Source organism: Apodemus sylvaticus, chromosome 2 (assembly GCF_947179515.1).
Source record: "Apodemus sylvaticus chromosome 2, mApoSyl1.1, whole genome shotgun sequence".
Lineage (NCBI taxonomy): Eukaryota > Metazoa > Chordata > Mammalia > Rodentia > Muridae > Apodemus > Apodemus sylvaticus.
In genome coordinates, this window is record NC_067473.1 from 31,931,876 (window position 1) to 31,958,058 (window position 26,183).

Genomic DNA, 26,183 nt, shown 5'->3' on the forward strand with positions numbered 1-26,183 from the left:
TTACTGGCTCAATTCTCCTCATTTTACCCAAGGATTTATAGACATGGTTGTTAAGAGAAAGGTATTTCTTTTTCTCAGTATAGCCATCCACAAGTTGCCCAAGCTTCTGCAGGTAGGTCTTACTTCATGCTCCTGCAAGTTCGATCCTATTATACCCACTGGTGTCCAAGCTGCACTTGAGTGGAGTCATTTATTTTTGTCATCGTATTCCACCTGGGATGAGTAGACATTTGTTCAAGTTTCCACACAACATAGCTCTATCTATTATTTGTATGCCTTTGAAGCTCCAGGCACTAATTGCCTCTCAAACACCTCCCTCCTACCGACTTTCATCCCTGAGTGACTTCAAGTTCTTCCCAGTGTCAAGGATCAATCTCACATAAAGAACTTCAAGCTGAGAACGTGAATACCGTGTGTCAGACACATTTCTATAATCTCTCCTTTCTTGAGAACCTCTGCGCCCATAAAGAAATTGTATTATGTGAGGGCCTCCTGCTACACGTGACTGATCTACCTCTCTTCCACTTCTAAAGAGAGACAGGGCTATTATCTGTCAGGGTTAATGCCTTTCACCAGAAGAGAGCACCTGAAAACAGAGCTAAATAAGTTTTTCTTAGCATAACTAAATATATTGTCAAACAGATGTGATGGCTTCCTTTCCTGGGTTGCTGATCACATCTCTAGTCCCAGGATTTAGTAGACAGAGTAGACATGATATACCTGGACACATATGCCTCCTCTGTGGAACACACCACCTGATCTGTGACTAATGTGGCGTAGAAAAACTGGACCTTGCTCTGAACGGGTAGCTAGATCATCTGCCAGTTTATAAAATAGAAATAGAAACACAGTGAAGCTACTCCATGTGGACTGAGGATAGGATCAGCAAAAGTCTCAGTACAAACAGTACACTCATGAAGAATATAAGAGTGCAATGAAGGGCTACTAAACTGATTTCAAGAGATGCAAGAGACACCTCAGTCTAACACAATGTGTGGGCACCACTCAGACCCAACTTACTTGAACAAAACAACTATTAAAAATTCATGAGGCAAGCTGGAAGGTTTCAACACTAGATATTTGTTATTGTAAGAAATTGGTGATGTCTTTAGGTTTTATAGTGGTTCTGCAGCTATGTTCTGAAAAGACATTCCTTTATTTGAGAGAAAAATATCAAATCTTTATGTGGATGACGTCAGGAGCTTATTTCAGAAAAAGGCAGTGGAGAGAAACGTAGGGAATTCAGATGAAACAAGACAGACTGCATATTGATAATTGATGAAATGTAATAAGAATGCGAAAGCTTGGGGCAGGGGGATTTCTTATATGCTTAATAATGTTCACAACAAATGGTCTCAATAACATTTTCTTAAACTCATGAATAACATCCAATAAAAATCTCACCAGTGATTGTGAGTCAGTATTTTTGTAGTGTTGTAGGAAAAAATAATTTAAGTGATAGTTTTAAATGCCTAAAGGGGGGAGGTACATGGGTAGATAACAAGGGTCATGGGTAGCATTTGCATATGCCTCATACATTCTTGGTATGTACCAAATTTTTTTTTAAAAAGAAGAAATATAAGCAAAGGCATGGGTCTTTTTAAATCTCATTCTTTGAAGAAAGAAAAATCAACACGCCACTATTTGACACATGGAATTTTCCATCTGTTGAGTTAAAACTGTCTTCTCAACTATTACTGATCATATTAAAAACATGGATACATGGTTTTTATCAACAAAGACTTTCTATCCATAACGACATCAAGAATTTGATAAACTACAAAAATATAGAGAGATGGCATCTCACCACGTGGATGAAGAATTTATAATGATAAATGTGTCATGTGTCTTATCCCTTAAGCCATGAGTCCCTGTTAAGCCATGAGAACTGGGACATGGGAGACACATGTATGTATAACTCTCATGTCGCCACTCAGCAGTGTGGCTTCTTCCACAACACAGAATTGGTAGCTAAGAATAAGTGCGTTTTTGCCTGTGGCATGTTTTTTCTTTAGCATGTAGCTTATTGTCAGTAGGTAGAGTAGCATTCTCTAGTAATGGGTTTAGCTGGCCATGTTAAACTGGAGGGTGTTAGCGCCTGCAGAGGGAGCCCTTGTACTAGGAGACAATGAACTGAATAGAAAAGCCTGGAGTTTCTTTTGGTAACCACTTCACCAACTGGCTAATCCCCCAACTCAGCTCTACAGTTATCTGGCTGCTCTCCCTCAAGAAAAGTACTGTTTTGATGGCCTTCCCTTCACATTGCCCAAAAAAGGGACTCTAGATGGGAGGCATCGCTATCATTTTCTCTGGATGGCCGAATCTAAGTCTAACTACAGATCTTGTTCCTGTGGATGAATGATCCAGTGAAGGTTTTAGCTACCATGACCATGCAGAGTAGTTTCCTTTCAACTCCTGTAAGCAAGTTCTTATGATGGTGACAGTAAGCATGCACTAAAAATGTCATTTTTCCACATAAGAAAGGAGAAAAGAATCACTAGCTACTCTTTCATGCATCTTTTCTTCACATTAGCAAATCTTTGCTGAAATTTATAATAAAATTATTACTATGAATAATAATGAACATTTATAAAGTTTATTAAGTAATTTCACTCATTTTCTTAATAACCCCTGAATATCAGCTTACTACATTTGATAGATAAGAAAACTGAAGCTTCAGAGGGCATAGGGCATGGCCAACCTATGTAGCTTGGTGAATTTCAAAGGCAGGTATGACTTTCAGTGCCCATTTCTCATATTACATCTGCTAAAACCAGATCTAAAAGAGTCACTGTCTCCAGAAACTTTTTCCAAGTTGCTATTTAATACAGAGACCATAGCTGTGTGGCTGTAAATGTCTTTTTCCTCCATCAGATAAGCCATATTTTCAAGGAGAAAACAATAACGACAAAATATAGAATTCCCTCTGGATCATAAAAGGCCATATCACCTGCATAAGTGTGTGGCTGCCTGGGGCTTCCTTTGCTGTCCTTCTTCCCTTCACTGCCATTGCTGATTCTGTGCTTTCCCCCAAACTTTGCAGTGATCTGATCCTGGACCGCCTCTCTAGACCAGTCCTTTGTTTCTCTTTCTATCCAGCCTACAATGTACTCAATTTGTAGTGATGCACACTATGATCGCTACTAATTAGAATGTTTCCTGTTAAAATGCATGGGAATGCTTTAGGGACATCACTCTGTGCTCAGAATAGCCCAATGAAGGACAGTCACAGATGAGGAGGCTAAGTCAATGGGGATTAAATGACCTCAGAAGGTCATGGAGCCGACAAATAGCACTGGGACAGCAGTGATGAACTGGCCTGCTGTAGTGCCTCCTATATTGTGTAAGACTTAGATAAAATATTTTAAAAAAATAATCGACCCATTAGACTGACTTACTCACACATATATATTAGCAAGGCTTTCCTGAACTTCTCTTCCTTTGTTTTTGCCAATGAAACCCTTGCCATTATTTGAGAGGAGTTTGAAAGCAATTTTGAATTGTTTGTGTAATGGTCTCACTCTTTTCTGGTTTGGGGATACCAAAAACTAAATTGAATCCACTGTGGAACATCAGTCTTCAGAATTATTCGGGAAGTGACACTCTGAAGAGGTCACTAAATGATGAAGCCAAGGGGACGTTGAATTTCAATAAGGAAAGAGAAGTCAAGGCAATGATTAACATTTGGTTAGTGCCTCTCCTTTTCTGGGTTCAAACTGAAATTAAGCTGTAACTACGATGTCCTCAAAAACATAAGCACCATTACTTAGGTCAGCAAATGCCTTGGTTTAGTAATTCTTAGATACCATACTCACAGCGATGTCAGTGGAAATTTTAGGGGTTGGTTTTTTTTACAGACACCTAGATAATGGTCTTATAAATGATTGACCAACTAATGCTTGTCACATCCCTCTGTCATGTCTCACTGATGGCCATTATACCACTGGAGAAACAGTGACAATTATAAGTATTATGAGAATACAAAACCACTGAGCGGGCTCTAGAAAGGACAGCATTCAAGTCGCTATCACATTTCCTTCCTTTCTAGCTTTAAATTTTAACCCCTCGACCATGCACATTCACCCTCAAACACATGTCTCTCTTAGTTCCTGATAACTTTAAAGCTTGCTGTAGAACTTTGAGACTTGTCAGTAATCTCAAATTCAGCTCGCTGGCGCTTTTCATAAGGAGGAAGCTCCTCCAGTCTGCATGACTAAAAACACAAAATGTACTGATGCTGAGGCCAGTCATGAATGCTGAGGGTTTAGTGTTTATCTTCAGGGCTGCAGAGATGCATGTGTGCACTCCAGGGAAGTGGAATGCAGCCCCAGAAAACAGCAAGCGGAAAAGAAAGCAGTATTTAAAGTCGTGGGCAGCCTGGAGTGCGCTCACCTCTCACATAGACCTGCTTCAAGGAACTGTCTTGATAAGTTACCTCATCAAATTTTCTGGGTCCTGAACTCGGCCTTTTCAGAAACCTACAGGTCAAGCTCCCTAACCTTCAAGCCTCACGCGTGTTTGGCTTTAACTATTCATATTTTGAGCTCATGTTCCATTCTTTAGCAATTTTAACACATTTTTAAAAATTCTTTGAGAAGTTCGTGGCAATATATTATGATTATAAGTATCCCTAGACCCCTTACATATTCACAACCACTTCCTGGATCCTCCAAATTTGGAGTCTACTGTGAAGAGGTGGGTTTCTAGTCTACTTTGAAATCATGAATTCTTAATATCGTTATCCCTAAGCCTGCATCCCTGACTGGCCCTTCTTGTCTGGCCTGCTCAAAATGGAGTTCCTTGTCCAGTCCGCATCTGCTGATGGAAGCCTCAGATTCCTAATGCATCTCTGCATGAATTGGTCCTCTATTCTGCCAAGACTCGGTGGTAGCAAGCACATATGTGAGCCATTGCTGAGAACAGAGAAGCAATTCAGATGCTGGGAAACATTTTTAGAATAATGGTACTCAGTGGAATTTCACATAGACTTGCATTTTAATTTATTACTATAAGCCACTTTTGTCAAATAAAGGATGTATTTACAATACTCAATATTTAATTTTGGGGGAAAATGTTTAACTCTTTTTGGTTTGTGTTTGTGCTTCTCTTTGCAGTTTATATAATCTAGGTTTTGATGATGGTAAAGCTAGAATAAAAAAGAAAAGCAATCCAACTGCATGCAAAACAGCATGAGACAATTCAAAGACGGAAAGGTTGGAGATCATCAGGGACTGGAAAGTCATCCTGTCTCCATTCAGTCAGTCACTCGTCACATTCATAGATTCCGCTCTCATGCATATATTCTGTGTAAGTGTTTACATTGTAAAGAGACAGGTTGTTCAACCTCTGATCATCAATTTCCTCCTTGGTAAAATGGGGGAATTGTTCAAAATGCAGTATTTTAGAATTATTTAAGAAATAAATACTAATTACCACATTATCATAATTCAACGCAAAATGAAAAACCCAATAATCCTTCTGGTCACATATGTTATTTTAACCATTTGATAGCTAAGCGGCCATTTGAATGCTCCCAAATCCAGGTTAGCTTGAAGGATAAGTGTACATAAAACCATTCTCAGGTTCTGGTACAACCTTGGCTTTTCCTAGCACTAACAGAGCAAAGAGGACCAGGCAAGATGAATTTGCCCTTGAGGAACGCAGAGATCCATTCTGGTACTCTATTTCAATAAGGCTTAAAACAAATTCCAAGACTGTGGCTTCTCTGAGGTTCTCCTCCCAGCTTCAGGCCTTTTGGGGGATTTTTAGGTAAAGACTTTGGAGCAATGACTTAGCTGCAACTCCTAAAAGGAAGCTGAGAATATGCCAAAAATGTCTTGAAAGCACAAGGATTCCCTTTATTCTCAGAACTCCAATGGAGGAATGCAAGCAGAGATGGGTAAGGTCTCTGAGGATGGTTTCCATCAGTGGTCCAGTGGTATATGGGTGTAGACCTCAGGACACAGCATGAGCTTTTTTAGAAACTCTTGCCAAAATGTGATGGTCTATAAACATTTTCAACTAGGAAAAAAATCACAGAGTCCCACAAGGTGCTAGATGCCAAGCATTGCATTTTATATGTTTGAAAACATAGAAGCTTTGATTCCAGTGTTTGTGTCATATGCTAAACATATGTGAACTTAACTAAATATCACATAAGCCATCATACATTAATCATCAATCTTAATAGTTTCCTCATTTCCAAACACATTTGATTTGCACGTTGATGCCTTAAGGCCAAGGTTTTACGGTGAATACACAGAGCTTAAATTAAAAACACATCAAGAAATCTCTTGCCCTCTTGTTCTCTCTCTCTTGCTCTTGCCCTTCCCTTTCTGCTCTCCCTCTCCTCCCATTCCCTTCCTCTCCACACAGCCCCCTGTCTCTCCATGTGGTCATAGCCAGCCTCTATTTCTCTACTCTCCCTCTGCCTTTCTCTGCCTCTACTACCCTCTTAACTCCCCTCCCCATGTCCAGAATAAACTCTATTCCATACTAAACACACACACACACATACACACACACACACACACACATACACACACCTCTAAATACTTGCAGTTTCTGCCATTTTAACTCAAAGTAACAGGAATATTTGTTACATAGTAGGGTGCCAGCCTTCTGTTGTGTCTCACTGACATATCTGTGCTAATCTGATCTTTACCAGAAGGAAAACGTTAACTCAGTTAGACTTTTTAAAAGTATCTCCTTGACTTTCCTCATTTATGTCTGTGTATGTATTTGTGCATGTGTGTTTCACTGGTCTTCCTCAGAAGGGAAGGCCAGATGGAGACTTAGGACCTCTATGCAAAAGGAGATATGATTTTTAAAATTATTTATAAGCATGTGTTTCCTTCCAAAATCTCCTTTATTTTCAAATCTATAATTGAAACGTTTCTTTGATTTTAAGACTAGCTCATGTTCCTAGGATCTTTTTCTGAGCTAGAATTCTTTGGCTAACACATTCTGCACAGGAAGAGACAGGAGTCAAGGAAAAGAGGAAAGGCAGTAGAGAGGGGAACAGATGAGAAGAAACAGGCAGAGTCTGGTCCTGTTCCTCCCCTACCTCCTACTTCTGGAAGCGAGTTGGAGTCCAAAAAGAGTTTTGGAAAAGGTACAGTGTGACTTTTGGAAATGCATTTGCTGCTTTTAAAAATCAAAAAGGTAGGATAAAAAGTAAAATGTTCTTGCAAGTAAGAACATTTTTCTTGACATTTTTGCCAAAAAATAATGAAAAATATGAAAGAAAGTACAAGAGATTTTTTTCAGGAATATGATATATAAAATCATTCAGAAAACACCTTAGTGTGCATGTTTAACAATCTGACCGAGAAGAATGTTCATAAGGATTAAATTTTAAATGTTCATTATCTTTGTTGTTATTAATACTACATATAAAGCTGAACCATGATAACTTAATGTAATAATACTTGTATAAATATTCATAACTTGCTACTCTTTGAAAATATAAATGGTCATATGCTTGCTTTGCTATATAAACACAGCCAAGTATATATTTAACATTTTATTTCATATCTTATTTTAAACAGAAATAAGCTTCTGTTTCCTATAGGGAAATATTTAGTATAATAACAAAAGGGTTTACCAATGTTTCATTTGGAGTAGGAAGTGATGATATTTATATACTGAATCTTTCTACTTTATTAATTTTAATGTTTTGAAAGATGTTATGTGTTAAAGAAAAAATGACTTAATATCTGAATATAGTATGGCTTGTTGACAATGTCAAGGCTTATTCAAGGGTCAGAGTGAGTCCAGAGGTAACCCCACCTAAATTTTGGTCATCTATGTGCATGATTTATTTGGCTCTTTCAGCTACACCTCTCACTGAGATTCATACAATTACCCCAGGATTTACTACTGGGGCAGATATAGAAATCTCTCTCACAGATGATGGGTTTTGCCATGGGTCTTTAGTCTCTCATTCTCTTTGAGTCAGACTGGAGAAAATAACACCTACTGTTCCCTAGAGAGGCCACATGTAAGCATTCTCACTTCTAACTAATGCAGCAGAAACAACAAAAAAGGTAACAATCGGCATTAAGCATGGGTACATCTTTCTGTAATGGCCTAGAAACAAGACAGATCTAAGGGAATAGTTGAGTAGTTTAACATAATTTTGTTTCCATAAAAATGTTGATCATTCATTTGCTTTCCATTTAACTCAATAGGTTTTAGAGCTTTGTACTAACACAGTTCTGAAGCCAAGAGGTTAGCAGAGATTACGAAGAACCTCCCTCCAAAAAACCTTACAGCTCATGGAACCTACAGAGTACCACTGGCAATAAATAAGCATGATGATTCCTCAGAGTGATCCATCTAGTCTCCGCGTGTGTCAAAAAGCAGTGTTGATGCTGTTTTATAAGGAAAATCTGGGAGAAAACTTTAGCCAAGACCTTAAGGTATGGTTATCCTTGCAGATCCATGACTCTGAAAGTGTGGAACTGTTGTAGAGATGGTAGCCCAGGGTGGCTGGATGTTGGGGAAAGGGAAAATAGATAGGAACCATGTTGAGTCATAAGGCCCTCAAAGGCCTGGAAATGTTGCTGGGTTTCTTTCTAAGTCCAGAGAAGCCACCAGAGTGTTTCTAAAGAGAAACTGAATTTCCTCTGATTGATGGTTTTAAAAGGCCACCTAACCTGCTAAGTTCTAGGAGGGCAGATTTGGAAGTGGGAAGCTTAGTAAAGAGACCATCTGAGCACCCAGCACAGTGCTGGTTTGCCTGCAGGAAGCCATGGAAGAAAATGATCCAGGCTCACTCTGAACATGAAACTGCTGGAAGAAAGTGACAGGCAGGACTTGGACGAAGACCATGGAGAAGAGGGGACCAAGGATGAGCTTGGGCTGGACAGCTCTGCCTTTTACAGCACCACAGGGTTAAGAATCAAGGGTACTGGTTTGAATGACAGATTAAAGATATCTATAAGAAATAAAAAATGTAATAAGAAATTAGATGAATAAGAAAAGAGCTTAAGGACGAGAGGCTGTAGACTTGGATGACATCATCATGAAGCTAGAGGAAAAAAGCAGAGTGACACGGGAGAAGAAAGCTCTGAACGGAGCCCACACCTTGGTACAGGAAGAGGAAGAAGCAATGAAATGTGAGGCTTGCTTCCAAGGAGTCATTTCAAGGGCCAAGAAGTCAATCACATATTCATAGGCATATTTCCCAAGAAGCCTAGGAGAAAGAGTGAATAATTCAGCTATTATTTTCTGCATCTGTATTCTTCTTGTGTGTCAGATAAAAATAAACCACGTTTACTAAAGTCACCTATAACCACTTTCTTAGAAACCAGTATTGTGGATTACTTTAAAAAAATCTTACCTTTGCTCCAGTGTCTCCCACACCACGTAAGCCCATTGGTCCGGGGGGTCCTGGCAATCCCCGAGGTCCCTAAGGTGATGTAATATAGAATGGAGTAAGCATTCTTGGAGTATGCAAACCTCAGAAAGGTGGAGGGAGGGAGAAGGAAAGAGAAAGGAGGTAAAGAGAGAACGGGGAGGGAAGGAGGAGGCAGGGAGGAAGGAGAGAAGGAGGGAGGCAGGGAGGAAGGAAAGGAGGAAAGGATGGAGGAAAGGTTTCGTCATTGCAACAGCTGACCATCGATTTTATAAGGAACTATAAGAACTCAAAGGTACCCAACACACAGAAATGATAAATGTTTAAAGAAAAAATGCTAATTAAGCTCAATTTGATCATTATATTATATAAATGTATCAAGTCATCATACTATAGTTCAATTATGTGTATTTAATATGCATACACTTAAAATTACTTATATGAAAAAGAAGACATATCTATACTTACAGCCACACCAGGGTAGCCATCACCTTTGAGTCCTGGAGCACCCACTGGTCCCCGGGGACCCTGGGCACCCTGTAAAATTTCAAATATCAAGTCATGGTACGTCTAGCAGCACTTAAGCTAAACACTAATTCAATAAAACATCGATGGCAAAGGACATTTTAGGAAAATATCCTGCTTCATTTAGCAATTGCTTATTTCCGCAGAGGTGCTACCATTCAAGGTCACTGGAATATGTGTCAGGAAAGTAAGGAATGCATGAACCATGGCAAAGACTTCTATAGGAAGCACGGGTCACAGGAATTGAGAAACAGCTACTGTTATTACTTCAATTAAAAAAAATATACAAACATGTATTGTACCATAAATTAGGGAGAATTATAAACATGAGAGAAAATTTAGGAAGCACTTGTGGGGGGCAGAGAAAAAAGACTACATAACAGATTTCAAGTGTAGACTGTCAAAATATAACAAGTCCAGCACAGTGAGTTACATCTATTGTGTTCCTCCGTGTGCCTAAATTATAGAGCACTGAATCACCCAAATAGAGTGCAAACAGACGAAGTTGCAGAGTGATGGGCCCCTGACTATTTGCTGTTAACCTTGGGCACCATGACTTTTACTGTCAGGCATTCACCTCCTATACAGAGACCAGAGAGAGATGGTTATTGTCCCTTAGACAGCATGCTATTGTGTAACTCCCTTACAAATAAAAACCCAGGAAATCACTGGGTAGAGTAAAATTGGTACAGAGGGAAAAAAAAGAAATTGAAAAATCTTTTAGAACATGTATTAATTTCAAAGACTTACTAAACATGTTTTAAAAACTTTTGTTTTTTGCAACACACCGTTTTGTTACTGTGATGGCTAACCAACAGCCTTTGTCTGTGCACATTACTTATTTTGATAAAAAAAAAAGTTGTTTGTGCTTTAAATTATTTTTATGGTTATTTTACATTAGATGGAAATTTTAGTACCACCCCAACTTTTTACCTATGAATAGAAAAGCAAATGGTGCCTTCAAATATTTTCTTTACACACTAGACAATTCTGAGATCAGATTGTGATTATTCCTATCTAAAATATTGCTCTCAACCCAGCCCTCCACTGATCCTAATTCTATGCCAATGAGTGAGTGAATGAATGAATGAGTGAGTGAATGAGTGAATGAATAAATGAGTGACTAGGGAAGGATAGAAGCCGCAGACCTTTTAAGCACCAAGAGAGTTAGATTTAACTTGAGAGCCATGAAGACAGCGGCTAGTTTTATGTGGTTCGCCTCAAGAAGCTTTGAGACTATTTGGCCACTTGTAGAAACAGAGTACACTATTTACCACTGTCACAAACTCAAGATGACTTTTTTTAAGTTGGGTGTATAGTAGGGAGCAAGATAAAGGTGAGGGGAATTTGGTATGTCTCCAACTACAGGAAACTGCTCAGAATCAACTTCCTAAGTCATTCCAGCTACATTTAGCATAACCCTGGTCATTCATGTATGAGACTGTTTCCCAAATAAAACTCCATCTCTGCCCATGCTTATGACACAAGAAAAAGGCCAACAAAATCAATAAGGAGAGAGGGGGGGGGAAGAGAGACAGAGAAAGAGAGACAGAGAGAGAGAGAAACAGAGAGAGAGAAGGCAGAAACTGCTCCCTGGTTATGCTCAAAAGAAAAAGAATCCAGTTTACTTCTGGTTTTTATTTCTGTGCTCTAAGTCAATGAAATATTACCAGCAACTGTAACTGATTAACTGCTGATACTCACCACAGAGGAAGGAACCCTTAACACACTTTACAAACACCTTTTCCCTACAGTTCTTTGTCTGCTCTCCTGCAGAGTTTGTAGTAGCTTGGTTACTTGGTTACTTCTAATGTTAACATCAAGTATGACGGGGTCTCCTCATTGTCAATTTGTCTATATTAGAAATCACCTGGGAAACAGGTTTATATGTTTGCCTTTGAGGGAGTTTTAAGAGAGTTTGTCTAATGATAAATGACCTGCTCTGAAAGTGGGTTGGGACCATGCCATAGACTAGGGTCTGGACTTAATAAAAAGGGAAAAGGGGGAAAGGAAAAGGTTACATGACCCACAGCATTCTCCTTTTTCTGATTCCTGATTAGATAAGATGTGAGAAAATTCCTGCCCGCATGCTTTCTCCACCATGATGGACTTTGTCTCCTGAACCATGAACCAAACTAAACCTTTCCTTCCTTAAACTGCCTCTTGTTGGGTATTTGGTCACAGCCCTGAGCAAGTCAATGAAGCTAGGAAGTGTCTTGGGTCAAGTCTAGGGGTTGATTTTCATTTTCATTGTGACATTTTTATAAATCAAATTTTCCTATGTTTCCTTTCTTCACTAGATTCAAGAAAATGTCCTACAGAAGCAATTCACTGTGACCTGTCTCTCACTCAACACATACAAGCACAAAAATCAGATTGGGTATTTTGAAATGGTATTAGGGCGGGCTTGAAAGTTCACTGATGTAGTATGTAAAATTGAATTAATGTGCCAACATGCCACCATACATTCAAAGGTGTATATGACCCTGAAAAATGTGGAAACAACTACATTGGAAATGAATGCCATCAAGAATACCACTAAAGGATATTAGCCCAGAAGCTTGGAATACCCAAGACACAATTCACAGATCAAATGAAGCTCAAGAAGAAGGAAGAACAAAGTATAGATACTCTGGTCCTTCTTACAAGGGGGAAACAAAATACCCACAGAAGGAGGTACAGAGACAAAGTGTGGAGCAGAGTCTGAGGTAAAGGCCATCCAGAAACTGCCCCACCTAGGGATCCAACCCATATACAGTTACAAAACCCAGACACTATTGTGGATGACCACAAGTGCTTGCTGACAGGAGCCTGATATAGCTGTCTCCGGAGAGGCTCTCCTAGTGCATGACAGATTCAGAGGGGGAAACTCTCAGCCAGCCATTGAACTGAGCACAACTGGGAGCACTAGCTCCCAATGGGAGAGCTAGAGAAAGGACCCAAGGAACTGAAGGGCTTTGCAACACCATAGGAGGAACAATGATATGAGCCACCTAGTACTCCCAGAGCTTCCAGGGACTAAACTACCAACCAAAGGATACACATGGAGTTACCCATGGCTCCAGACACATAGGCATCAGAAAATGGCCTTGTTGAACATCAAAGGGAGGAGAGGTCCTTGGTTCTGGGAAAGCTCAATGCCACAGTGTGGGGGAATGCCAGGACAGGGAAGCAGGGGAACAGGAGGAGGGGAAATGAGTTATAGAATTTTCAGTGTGTAGGGGGGACTAGGAAAGGGGACAACATTTGAAATGTAAATAAAGAATACATCTAATAAAAAATAAAAAAAAAACTTTTCTACCTGTGCCACCCTCAAGAAAAAAATGAATGCCACTAAAGCTCCCAAGGGGGAAATGTTTGGGGAAAGAGGCAAACATCTTTAAATACCGTCATCTCCAATGCCTGGCAACCATGAGTAGGTAAAGGTGTGGCTGAATGTAACAGCATGTTGTCACGCACAGGGAAGAGTAAGAATGGAGAACATAAATCATGGAGTGTGAACAACCAGTTACCAAACAACATGGAACTGGTCCCCACAGTGAACTGAACAAGATAACAACTATAGTTTCACCTGGGAAATTTGACAATTTCCCGAGTCAACTACCTAGCCAGGGGCCCAGGTGCAGGATGAACAACCTGGCTGAGCTCCTGTGGGATTTTAAAAATCGTATTCCTGAAAGCATTCTGTGACAAGGAACCCCTCAGTGTGGGGCAAACCAGAGCAGTTGTGATGCTGGTGATATAAAAAGAACATTTTTCTAACAATGACTGTATCAGCAAACGCTTAACCGTAAGTGCTAATATTTCCTAAATATATGAAAAATAAACCTGTTTCTTATTCCTTTTCTTTCCCTTCCCAATGGAAATGCCTTGTCACATGTATTTCATCAATAGATAGATATTATAAGTAAATGATTAACTTACTAAATAGGAAGCTTGGATCTTGAACATGCCCCAAAGACCTATGTGTTCAAAGAGTGGTCCCCAGCCTGTGGCTGTACAGGAAGTTGGTGGAGCCCTTAGCGTGTCAGGTTTAGTTGGAGGAAATTAGGCAGCTGGGAGCGGTTCCTCAGAACGGATACTGGAACTGCAACCCTTTCCCATCTCCTTTGGCTTACTGACTGTCATCAGGTGAGCAGGACTCTTCTCTCATGTATTTGTACCTTGATGTACTGAGCTATCACAGGCCTCAAGCAAAAGTGACAGGCATTCATAGTCTAAAATCTCTGAAACCATAGGCCAAAATAAATGTATGAATTGATGATACACATATTTCAACATGGTGGCAGAAAGCCGGCTAATATATTAGGGGCAAGTCCTCTTCGTCTTGCTCCCTTCCCCTGCTCCTTCTTATTTCTCCTCTTCTGCTTCTTATTTTGCTTTGAAGTGCAGGGAGAAAACAAAGGGTCTTGCCCATGCTAGGCAAGCATTCTATCTCTTTGATACATTCCCAGCCGTAAGTCTACCTTCCAGAAAGGGAAGCATCAATAAATCATACCTTTGGTCCTCGAACAGAAAGTCCAGGTTCTCCTTTAAGACCAGGCACTCCAGGTCCTCCTCGGTCTCCCTATCCATTTTAAATAACATTGACAAGGCTCTAGGTTACATGAAGAACTACAGAAGTGCATAGTCAAAATAGACCGTCAGCGTGTAAAGAACTTAATGTGTCCATCTCACCCTTCAGACATATTTGAGTCAAGTGAAGAGTTAATAAGCCTGCCTGTAAATGTTTCTATAGGTGTCTGAGAAAACTCACTAAAATAATATGCGACAATTAGACCCAAATATTTAGATGTAAGAATGCCTGGGAATTCTCTTAAAACTGCATCTTTTCCTCCAGACTTTTCGATTACAGATCCTTGAAGATTCTCCTGTAAATGTAACAACATTCTTACATGTACTGAGGCCTGGGGATTGAGAGAAGGAACACAGGGTAACATGGTAAGTTTAGCGTCAGGAATCAGAAGTCTGGCTTTGAGCCTGGTTATCTATGACTGTTTCTTAAGGTCTTCCCAGATTAAACTTCTAGATTACTAGAACTATCATCAGTGACATAAAACTATATATGTATCTCCTCCCAACTTAAAAGAGTACCAAGAACATATACCTTTGGTCCAGATGGTCCAGGAATTGATGGTCCAGGCATTCCGTAGGGGCCCATGATGCCTGGTTCTCCCTGAGAAAACCAGAAAAGCTGTTACATTTCAAGCAGAGAAGCTATATGCAGTAATTATAAGAGGAAAAGAAAACAAATATCTGCATATTTCAGAATATTCAAACTCCTGTTTCTATAAGTGTGAATATGAAAATGATTGGAACAGCCTTTGTAAACCACTGCTGAAGTTATTACCCTGCAAGTTCTCAGTGCCTTTAAATAAATGTGTTCAATTAATTCCTGACTAGTAGGAATTTTTTACCTCTTGTGTAGCTTTTTACTGGCTAATAAAAATGAAGTAATCCGTGATGCCCATGTTTTATATTGTACTCCAAGAAGCGCATAGAAAAAAAATCTTGTATTTAATCATAGAAATAGCCTCCAGCATAAGTTTTACAGCACATGGATAATTTATAAACCATTTTCTTTGTTGCTTTTATTGTCATGGCTCCTGTAATATCGGTATTCCATTGTATACATCCCTTTTTAGAAACAGATTATATATTTTATTTAAAAATTGAATAGGGAAATTGAAACATCTCTCTCTTTACTTCCCACCTTCCTACCCTCCCTCTATCAAGTTCTCCTTCTGCCTCCATTTTCTCTAATTCCGAGTCCCCAAGACTTAAGAAGCAAAACAGCAATGTCTATGTCTCACCTGATTCTAGATCAATGTTCTTCAGATACTAATACTTGCAGGTAATGTTTCTAAATATCCAGTGCCCACTTACATGCCTCAGAAATCCAGACCTCATAGATCTAAAGGATGGGTCCAGGAATATGAATTTTTACAAGCAGCTCTGGGGATTCTGACACAACTGTGGTTAACACACTTTGAGAGATTCTGTTCTAAAGCACGTGTTGCTACATATGCCAAGGTATTCAAACTGATCCACTGGGGCAGAGAGAGAAAATAAGAAAATATCACAACTTAATACGTTTTCATTTTCATTTACAAAACTATATTTTACGTTATTTACATAACATTTTAAATAATATTAGCAAAGTGGTTTATACATTAAAATTATAACTAAAATATGAACAAATTTATATTGGAATGTGATCAAAATTTTACTGGCAGGTGTCTGTAATCACGGAAATTTGGAAATTACTGTTCCAGAATAAGAATGAGGAAACTACAAAGTATGGGTCAAAGTCAGACTACATTAGGTTTTGACAGCCTTGAGCTAAAGACTAGTTTGCACATTTTCAAGCAGTTATAATCTAAGTGCCTACACAACAAACTCAATTTTGCTTCTTGGCAGACAAAGCCGAACTATGTTCTATCTGGACCTTTATAAAACAAACAAAAAAAACAATATAAAAATGGTGGAGGCTTGTCTCGGGAACTGAACCATTTCTATGTCATGCCTCGGTTCATCCTTCAAGGATCTCAGCTCGCTGACTAATCCCTCCTTTGCCAGATATATGTGTTCTTAAATCTCAGTAGCATGAAGTGAATCATCCCAATTTTTCTAGGAGGAACATGTTGGTCTTCCCAGCTGACACCTCTGCTGTGGGAATTCTCCTATAGTAGGTACAGCCTACTAACTGAGCGCACAGCCTGCTGGGACCTACTTTATGCCACAGCAGGTGTGTGTTCATCCTTAAATACAAATCTGTGGCTACAGCACATGACACATGATTCATGCTCTGGCAACAGATTAACCCACATCCAATCTTCTGACAAATGAGCAGTATGATAGTAAGTTAAAACTTTCCACTAAAAATAGGTGAATGGTTTAGCAGGTAAAGACTCTTGCTGAGTCTTGGATTCTACCATGTTGATGCTAGAAATAGAACCCAAGCCTTCTGTAAGAACTACAAGTGCTCTTAACTGCGATGACAACTTGAGCTAGATCCCTGAAATCCATGTGAAGGAGAAAATTGACTTCCACAAGTTGTCCTCTGATTTACACACACACACACACACATACACACACGCACACACCATGACACACACACACACACCATGGCGCACACACACACACACACACACACACAGCAGGCACATGTACACGCACAAATATATAAATTAATAAATCTGTACTAAAACCAGGATTAATATAAAAATTATGTTTCTAGACATATTTTAAACCATGAAAAGGCTTCATTACACTTTAAAATATGGCAGTTTTCTTCATCTTTGACATATCCTCTATTCAAACACCAAATTTACTTTGAATAAGATTATCCACAACACAAAAAAGTAACACCTTTTTTTTTTCATTGCAATTAGACCTTTATTATAGTTATAAAAATCCCAAAGCAAGCAAAAACCAAAAGAACGATTTTCACAAAAATATTTGGGAAAAAAAATACCACTTCAGAGTTAACTCATACAGTGAAGGGAGTTTGCCAACAAAACTTGAGTTTTGGGACTAAAGTGCTGGCTAATTCTTTAGAGCTAGTGTTTATGACTCCAAGGAAGAAACACTTTTGGCTTGCTGGGTCATTTCACATAGATGCTCTATGAAATATCTATTTATATAGATATTTTAGTGCTTGAGACAGCTTGATAGAAATTCCTTTGGGCTTGAGATAATCATGTCTGTCTTCTTCAAAATTGTGCTCTGAGTGATAATGACCATAGGTAGATTGTAAAGAACTGGTAAGGCAGCTAAGATGGGAGGATTCTAGTATCCAAGGCCTGTAATCAAAAGGCAACAGTACCAAAGAGACAGCAGGGAGAAGCCGTGCAACGCACAGGCATTTTAAAAGTCTCAGTAAGTGAGGAAGTGGACATGTTTTCCTCTGCTGATCTACTTCTGCAGTGGCCACTGGGAGGTCATGATCCTTTAGACTGGTGCTCCACATGTCCCTGTCCAGGGCTAATGAGTTGTTCAGTGTCCTGTTTATGGGTCCCTCCTCTTCACTCCTCTCTCCTCCTTACTGAAAGACCTCAAATGAGGCTCCTTTTTTTGAACATGAAAAAGGGTTGATTCCTCACGAAAGATTCCTAATTTTCATCCAGGTCAAACAATATCCTGATACCATCTAGTTTGTTCAATTGTTCTTTCACACACGGTTTACCCACTGCTTACTCTGTAAGCCTTGTTGTCCCTTGTCCATGGGCTGATATACAGTTCTTACATATTTTAAAGTAGGTCTCTTAGAAGATTGATTATATATTTATATATATATATATAATATTCATATATCAAATATATATTATATATCAATCTTCTAAGAGACCTAATATATATATATTATATATATATAGCCTAACTCAGAGTGAGGGGACAGTGCTTGCTTTTGTGATGAAACTATTGATCATAGTTGCTTAAACTATAGTTGTGAAATAGGGAGTAGATGTCTAGCTAGATGTGGACTGGGCAGGCTCCACTCTTGGACAAAGAAGAAACCTGTAGTTGAAATGCTCAACCCATACCCACTTGCCAATATCTCTGTGTAGACTATATTTTCATGTTCTGACCAACACATATATATTATTTTATATACCTAATTATATTTGTTAAATAACAAGAAACTTTGCAACAGACATCTTTATATGAGAAACCAATTGAATGACCTAGGGAATTTTGCCTGAATCATCAGTGTAGGCATTAGAAACTAAACTGCTCCATGAACTAAAGAAGGCATAGGAGTAGGAGTAGTTGCTTGCAGTTCTGTAAATTGTGCAATCACCAGTGTAATGGAGCACTGTGCATGGTGGAGCACTCTGACTCCCAGGGTTTAGTGAAACTAAAAGAATAGATATCTGAAAGAAAACTAAACGATAGCTGTCACTAATTTTAACAGCCTCTCTGCTCCTAAGACGTAGAGAATTCACACAGTTTGAATTATGTTTCAATGTATTACTCTAAAACTAGAGGCAGCATTTCCCACTATGGATAAAATCAAGTGCCTGTTTAGTTCACAATGATACCAAAAGCCTTTCTTCGACGACTTTGGATTTCATGAAGGCCGATAAACCATATCCTTGAAGGACTGTTATAGATGGGCCCCATTTCCTCTTACTCAGTGTTTAACACAGCTTGGTGATAATTCTAGACACTCAGTCCTCTTCTATTGACTTTGTTCTAAGTCTTCTGTCAGTCAATGTTGAGCTTTAAACAGTTAAGATGTAAAAAATAAAGCATATGATAGTTGTTTTAAAATACTTCTACAATATGGCTAAAAGTATTCCGTGGGCATAACTGCTACAACCTACACAAGCTCTCCATTCAGGAGGAGAGTAGGTGGCTAAGAGTGTTCTGAGGGCACAAGCGACTGCTAAATACCACAGGGGTGCTCCCTTTGGGAGGAGTGTAAGAGAACTGCAAGTGCTCTTGGACCATCTACACATCCACCCCTGTACCAGCACTGCAGTGAGTTCTTTAAACATTGTTAGCCATAAAAACCAGGCTCAAATTTTCACCTTGCAGACTAAATTTCTGTCATTTTTAAGATCTTCTGAATAAAAGGTACCAAAGAGATTCTTCTTTCAATGTGATAAACTGTCATGACTTCTATAAATTATCTTTTAAAGAAGGTTGTAACATGCAAAGTTTAAATCACCCAGTAACAGCTGTGGCATAACCCTGAGTCTGCTACCCTTTCCATCTACAAAAGTAGACTTCCTACAGAGAACCACATTCAAGGCAGCCCTCTCCACTGGGAGTTTTCTAAAGGTAGGTTATAGGTGTCAGGAAGTGGGCAGTCCCTGACACAAATGATTTTGACAACACACATCTTGTGGATCACTATGACTGAGTTCTGTTCCTTGCTTTTTTTTTTTTTTTTTTTGAATTTTAAGGAAATTCCTTTTTCATGTTCTGGGCCTTTTTTGTGTAAATTAACAAAAAAAAATAGTCATTTTAAAGTCAACCTCTTAAAATAACCATTTGGAACTCAGGAACTTTTTATTGAGCATTTTCTTTGGTGATGTCATTCCTGCCCTAGGAAGAGCATGGTATGACAGACAGCTAATGGCTGGGTGGTATAAGACCTCTTTCCACGTCTTCTGTGATCAAAATTTGAGATCAAGCAGACATACATTGATGTTAAAATAGTAGAACTGCTTAAAATTATATTTCATCATAAGCATCCCTACATTAATATCATAGACATGGTTTAACAACCAGTTGGAATTTGCAAACTTATCTCATGTATTTAACTAGCACCGACTACATCCAGAGCACAGTTGAGTATCATCAGTCAACGGTGGTGTCAGAGCCCTCACTCTCGATGTATGGGATGTTGTAGTACTGGATGTTTTCACATGCCCACTGCTGCAAGACATCCTCCACATTTCCGTTGGCCAGACGGTCTGCGAACTCAAGGATCACAGCACCGATCAGAGCCCTGGGCTCTGAGAGTTTCTTCATCTGGAGAAGGTGTCCCGTATGGACAGCTGTCATCTGGTGTAAAGGCCTCTTCGCTCTCTTGTAGCTTGTCAATGGTAGGAAATGGGAACGTTTCCTTGGACTTCATGCAGCCCGTGATGACGAGCTTTGCCAGGTGAAGGCGAGCTCCGTTAATGAGGACTACTACTTTAAGAGCATCTTTGGAAAACAGTGCGGGGCTGTCCACATGGTATTGGCCCAGCCTCCCTCTCAGGCCCCTTTGGCAAGCACTAGTTAGTCCCTTAAACTACTCTTCATGTCTAGTGTTTACCCTACACTGCAGCGGGCCAGCTGCACTGCCGTCGTGAGTCTGCACGACGTCGGCCGAGGAGCCGAGGGCGCTTGGCTGTTCTCATGCCCCTGACCACAGCTCGGGGCTCCCAAAGTGGGTGCTGCTCCCCAGGGCACTGGAGCCGAAGCCTGAAAAAGCACACCCTTTTGTTAATGCTGATAAAATGTATTTCTTTCACAGTGACAATTCTTTATGATGTGTTTCTTGAACTACTTTGTGACCTTTGAGGAAACATGAATCCCCGAGTCTGTCCCCAAGAATCTACTTAATCCAAATCTCAGAGACACTGGGGGAAAAGACCGAGACGCCTGGCTTTCTAACAAGTTCCCACAACGGTGATGGACACGGAGCAAGGGACCAATCGTGGCTCTACAGGCAATCCTGTTTTGTTGCTGTCTTATTTTGACAACACTAGCTTTCAAAACTCACCTTTTTTCGGGGCTGTGGCAGTGGACCTGCAGTTAAGAGCACTCGCAGTTCTTACAGAAGGCTTGGGGTCTTTTTCTAGCATCAACATGTAGCTCACAGTTAACTATGTGCCTAACTACAGTTCCAGGGATCAGATGCCCTTGTCTGACCTCCAAGGCTACTAGTCATGTATGTGGTACACGTCCATACATGCAGGCAGAATATACACACATAAGATAAAATTAATAAACCTAATAAAAACCTGAAAAGAAACTTGCTTTTCTCTTCATTTGAATTTTAAATATTCTCACCTCGTCTTTGATAACCTGCGTCTTCCTGGAGACATAAACTCTCAGGATTACCATTCCTGACATGTGCTGACATCAGCGACACCATGTTCTCACTAAGCCTCACTTCCTGCCTGCCCCACTCTCTCTCTACTCCCCCCCCCCCAGCACCCTGCGCTAGACAGTGTGGACCACAGACCCTTATCGTCCATTTCACAGCATTGATTTTTCTCTCAGAGTAACTCCTGTGTGCTGAATACCAGAGACTGTCGAGAGCGGTCTCTGACTGTGTCTTCTCACCATTACTCTGTATTGTCACCATTTCTCTGGCCATAGGAGTGACTGGCTCATATGTCACAAAGCAGAGCAGGGTGGGACAGGCCTTCCAAAGCTTCTCTTCGGTATGCCTGTCAATCAATGTTGAACTTACTGTTTAGCAAAATGACATGGTGGGGAGGGATGTGCTATAGTCCTACCTTTCTTCACCCCAGTTTCTCAATATTTGGTAATTCCTAGAGAGGACTGGCAGTCTGATTGTCCCCCAGAAGCACAGATAATTAGGTACATCGTGAGATCTCTTTATTCTATCCTATTATGATCTGGAATGGAAAGTTGTCTAAAGACATTTTCCTCTTGGGGTTTTTTATTGTGTATTTGTTGGGAAGGAAACGAGTAATCAAATTTGAAGTGGAAATGTAATATTCTGTTAAAACCAGACACAATTACCATGTCCCCGAAGCACAGATGAGAATACAAGAAGCATACCTTCGGCCCTTCAGGTCCTGGAAACCCCCTCTGTCCTTGGTTTCCTTTGCTCCCTTTCTTCCCTTCATCACCCTGACAGAATAATTACAAAAAGAGAGAGGTCGCATTAACACATCATCCTCCAGCCACGCAGCTCCACATCAGAGCCTCAGCTTTCGAGAGAGGGGCCTGAGCACAGCCTGACCACCCAAGGCTTGTGAAAGCGCCTCAGAACCGCGCTCAGTCTTTATCATTAATTCAAAATGATCTGATGTTCGTCACATCTAAGCTCTGAATCTCAGAGAACTCTCGTCTGGATTTACAAGTCTTCTGCCCCATTGTCCTGTGCACAGATGATTCTGATACACTCAGCATTTCAGAAAAGAGGTGGTTTTTATCCCACTTTTCAACTTTCATGCTCTTTCTGTTTAAAAACATTAAAAGAGACTTTTTTTTTCAAAATCAGGGCCCCATTTCTTCCTCAGTGGGGAGTCTAGTTCACTCTATAAAAGAAGGCCCATAATTTTGTTGGTAAGAAGATACTCAAGCAGTAACCTACAGCAGAGCTGGAAACTGTCTCCTGCTGCTTCCCAGCACTGCTATGCTCAGCAGTGCTGCAGTGTTCCCATGGCCATGAAGAATTCTACTCCCTTCCACCAAGGCCTCAACAGCCTTAGAGCTCGCTCTGTCTCTGTCTCTGTCTCTGTCTCTGTCTGTCTGTCTCTCTCTCCCTCCCTCCTTCCCTCTCCCTCCCTCTCCCTCCCTCCTTCTCTCTCCCTCCCTCTCTCTTTCAATAAGGCTGTAGTGGGAGGTACTATGTCCAGAGGCAGGCCCACATCAGTGGAGGAATCTCTCCTTAAGTTTGCGGCTGAGATGATTGGCACATTGCTGGTACACCAGGTTTAGCCACAGTTTTCAAACAAGCATCACAATCACCTGGACGGCTTGGTAGAGCAAAGATTTCTAAATCCCATGTCCAGAATTGTCTGATTTAGGTCATCTCTATGAGGGGCTGATAATCTGCGTGTCAAATATTCATGGGTGATGCTGACCTAATGGATCCAGAGACTAGACCTTGAAAGCCACACACTAGCACATCCACAAAAGGATGTCCTATAGATCAAAGAGCCTTGCACTGCATGCACAATGATGCAATGAACTCCAGAGAGTACATTGCACGTATTGATTCAACCATCTCAGAACACAACAGGCGCACAGCCACATGCCACTAACCACCAGCACCTCCCAAGGACAGCCTGGGCTGTGTCATAGAGTGCTGCTATAATTTGCTCTGTGCTCTCCTCGTCGACAGAAGCATTTTGGTGCTGATTTTGTCCCTGCTTTGTTGACCATTCTATTAGGTTTTCCTCACTCAGGGCTCATGTGCTCTTGCTTTTCTGAGGACTTCCTCCAGCCACCTCATATCCTAATCTCTTGCAGAGACACGACCCTTCCCCATTTTCTCACTTCTGATTATTAATAGGCCAGTATTTCTAAACGCATCATGCTTCGAAAAATGTTGTTCTTCTTGTTTGAAGAAAAAGTTGATAGGTTCAAGTGGCTAAAATTGTACTGTTATATTTACATTTCAGTTTCTCGGGGTTAAGGACTTTAGTTAATACATTTACAAGGCCAATTAGCTATATTTTTTTTACATTTCAGTTTCTCAGGGTTAAGGATTTGACTTTAGTTAATACTTTTACAAGGCCAATTAGCTGTATTTTAACAGAATTATAAATAGAATACTAGTATATATGCAGTGTGATTGATACCTCTGCCCAAGAAGGAATTCTGGCACCTTAGAGGTGATATGTTATATTATTCAAAGGTCTCATCCTAGGGGAGAATTCATATCTTCTCACCTCAACATACAAAGATGTTATTGAAGTAGCATTTCTAGAGGGAGTAATGTGACTTTATTTACTTACTTGTTTTATACTAGGAATCTACTTCATGGCCTTGCCTATGCTAAGCACAAGCTCTCACTAAGCTACAAACCCTGCCACCAAATGCCATTTAATGAGGTGATATGCCTTTCTATTATGTGAAAACTTATAAATATTTTAATAAACTTTATGTACTTTCCATTTCTAACAATGTGTCTTATGAATTCTTTTCCTTTCCTATGTTTTCTTTAAATATCAGTTGACCATTCATTGAGAAAACATGTGTTCTTCCCTACACTGGAGTTTAAGATGGACGTAGGAAAATAAAGATGAAGAATAATATATGCTTGCCTTCTTCCAAAGGCTCACAAGACAGTATTTGTGATTTTAAGCAAGATGCAAAATGTTTGACATAGCAAGAATGTAAGTCAGATCTCTCTTTTTTTTTGCCTCTGTATTATTCTTTTTTTCTTTTTTTTGTCAATAAATTTTTTATTTACATTGCAAATGATTTTCCCTTTTCTAGACCCCCACTCCCCGAAAGTCCCATCAGCCCCCTTCCCTCCCCCTGTTTTCCTACCCAACCCTTTCCACTTCCCCGTTCTGGTTTTGCCCTATAGTGCTTCACTGAGTCTTTCCAGAACAAGGGGCCACTCCTCCGTTCTTCTTGTACCTCATTTGATGTGTGGATTATGTTTTGGGTATTCCAGTTTTCTAGGTTAACACCCACTTATTAGTGAGTGCATACCATGATTCATCTTTTGAGTCTGGGTTACCTCACTTAGTATGATGTTCTCCAGCTCCATCAATTTGCCTAAGAATTTCATGAATTCATTGTTTCTAATGGCTGAATAGTACTCCATTGTGTATATATACCACATTTTTTTTTTGCATCCACTCTTCTGTTGAGGGATATCTGGGTTCTTTCCAGCTTCTGGCAATGAACCCACACACCTACAGCCACTTGATCCTCGACAAAGGGGTGGAAAACATCCAATGGAAAAAAGATAGCCTTTTCAACAAATGGTGCTGGTTCAACTGGAGGTCAGCATGCAGAAGAATGCGAATTGATCCATCCTTGTCTCCTTGTACTAAGCTCAAATCCAAATGGATCAAGGACCTCCACATAAAGCCAGACACTCTGAAGCTAATAGAAAAGAAACTGGGGAAGACCCTTGAGGACATCGGTACAGGGGGAAAGTTTCTGAACAGAACACCAATAGCTTATGCTCTAAGATCAAGAATTGACAAATGGGACCTCATAAAATTACAAAGTTTCTGTAAGGCAAAGAACACCATCAAAAGGGCAAATCAGAAACCAACAAATTGGGAAAAGATCTTCACCAACCCTACATCAGATAGAGGGCTAATATCCAATATATATAAAGAACTCAAGAAGTTAGACTCCAGAAAACCAAATAACCCTATTAAAAAATGGAGTACAGAGTTAAAGAATTTTCACCTGAAGAACTTCAGATGGCGGGAAGGCATCTTAAAAAATGCTCAACTTCATTAGTCATTAGGGAAATGCAGATCAAAACAACCCTGAGATTTCACCTTACTCCAGTCAGAATGGCTAAGATTAAAAATTCAGAAGACAGCAGATGTTGGTGAGGATGTGGAGAAAGAGGAACACTCCTCCACTGTTGGTGGGGTTGCAAATTGGTACAACCACTCTGGAAATCAGTCTGGCGGTTCCTCCGAAAACTGGGCACCTCTCTTCCAGAAGATCCTGCTATACCACTCCTGGGCATATACCCAGAAGATTCCCCAGCATGTAACAAAGACACATAGCAGCCCTATTTATAATAGCCAGAGGCTGGAAAGTCAGATCTCTCTTAAACTGCCTCTTTTGACTGGGGACCAGCACAGGAACAGCTGCTTCCTGTGAGCTGTCATTTGCATACCTTGGGGCCAGGCTGTCCTTTCCCAGGCATTCCTTCTGGGCCTCTTGTTCCTGGAAGCCCAGCTTCTCCCTGGAGGGAAGGACACCAGTGCCTCAGTTGGCTCATGAAGAACAAAATGCAGAACCCACCTGTGTCTCCTCTCATTGCCAGGGAATTTGACTTGGATCCCGCCCAAAAAACACGCCAGACCTTCGTTGTTATCTCAGAACTAAATTGGAAACTTATCAATGAATAAATTAATATTAAACTCCCCTTTAACCAGAGCAGCTG

At 40.2% G+C, this 26,183-nt stretch overlaps 1 protein-coding gene across 1 annotated transcript in view; it reads right to left on the minus strand.

The window, feature by feature from the left end:
- Col28a1 (collagen type XXVIII alpha 1 chain) overlaps positions 1–26,183 on the minus strand; it is a 175,086-nt gene that overhangs the window by 71,301 nt on the left and 77,602 nt on the right. Inside the window, exons 20-25 of the mRNA XM_052173229.1 lie at positions 25,914–25,982; positions 22,142–22,213; positions 14,994–15,062; positions 14,385–14,453; positions 9,830–9,898; positions 9,347–9,415 (exon numbers count right to left, since the gene is read on the minus strand). Of these exons, the coding sequence (XP_052029189.1) occupies positions 9,347–9,415; positions 9,830–9,898; positions 14,385–14,453; positions 14,994–15,062; positions 22,142–22,213; positions 25,914–25,982 (417 nt within the window). The remainder of the gene's footprint in view (positions 1–9,346; positions 9,416–9,829; positions 9,899–14,384; positions 14,454–14,993; positions 15,063–22,141; positions 22,214–25,913; positions 25,983–26,183) is intronic.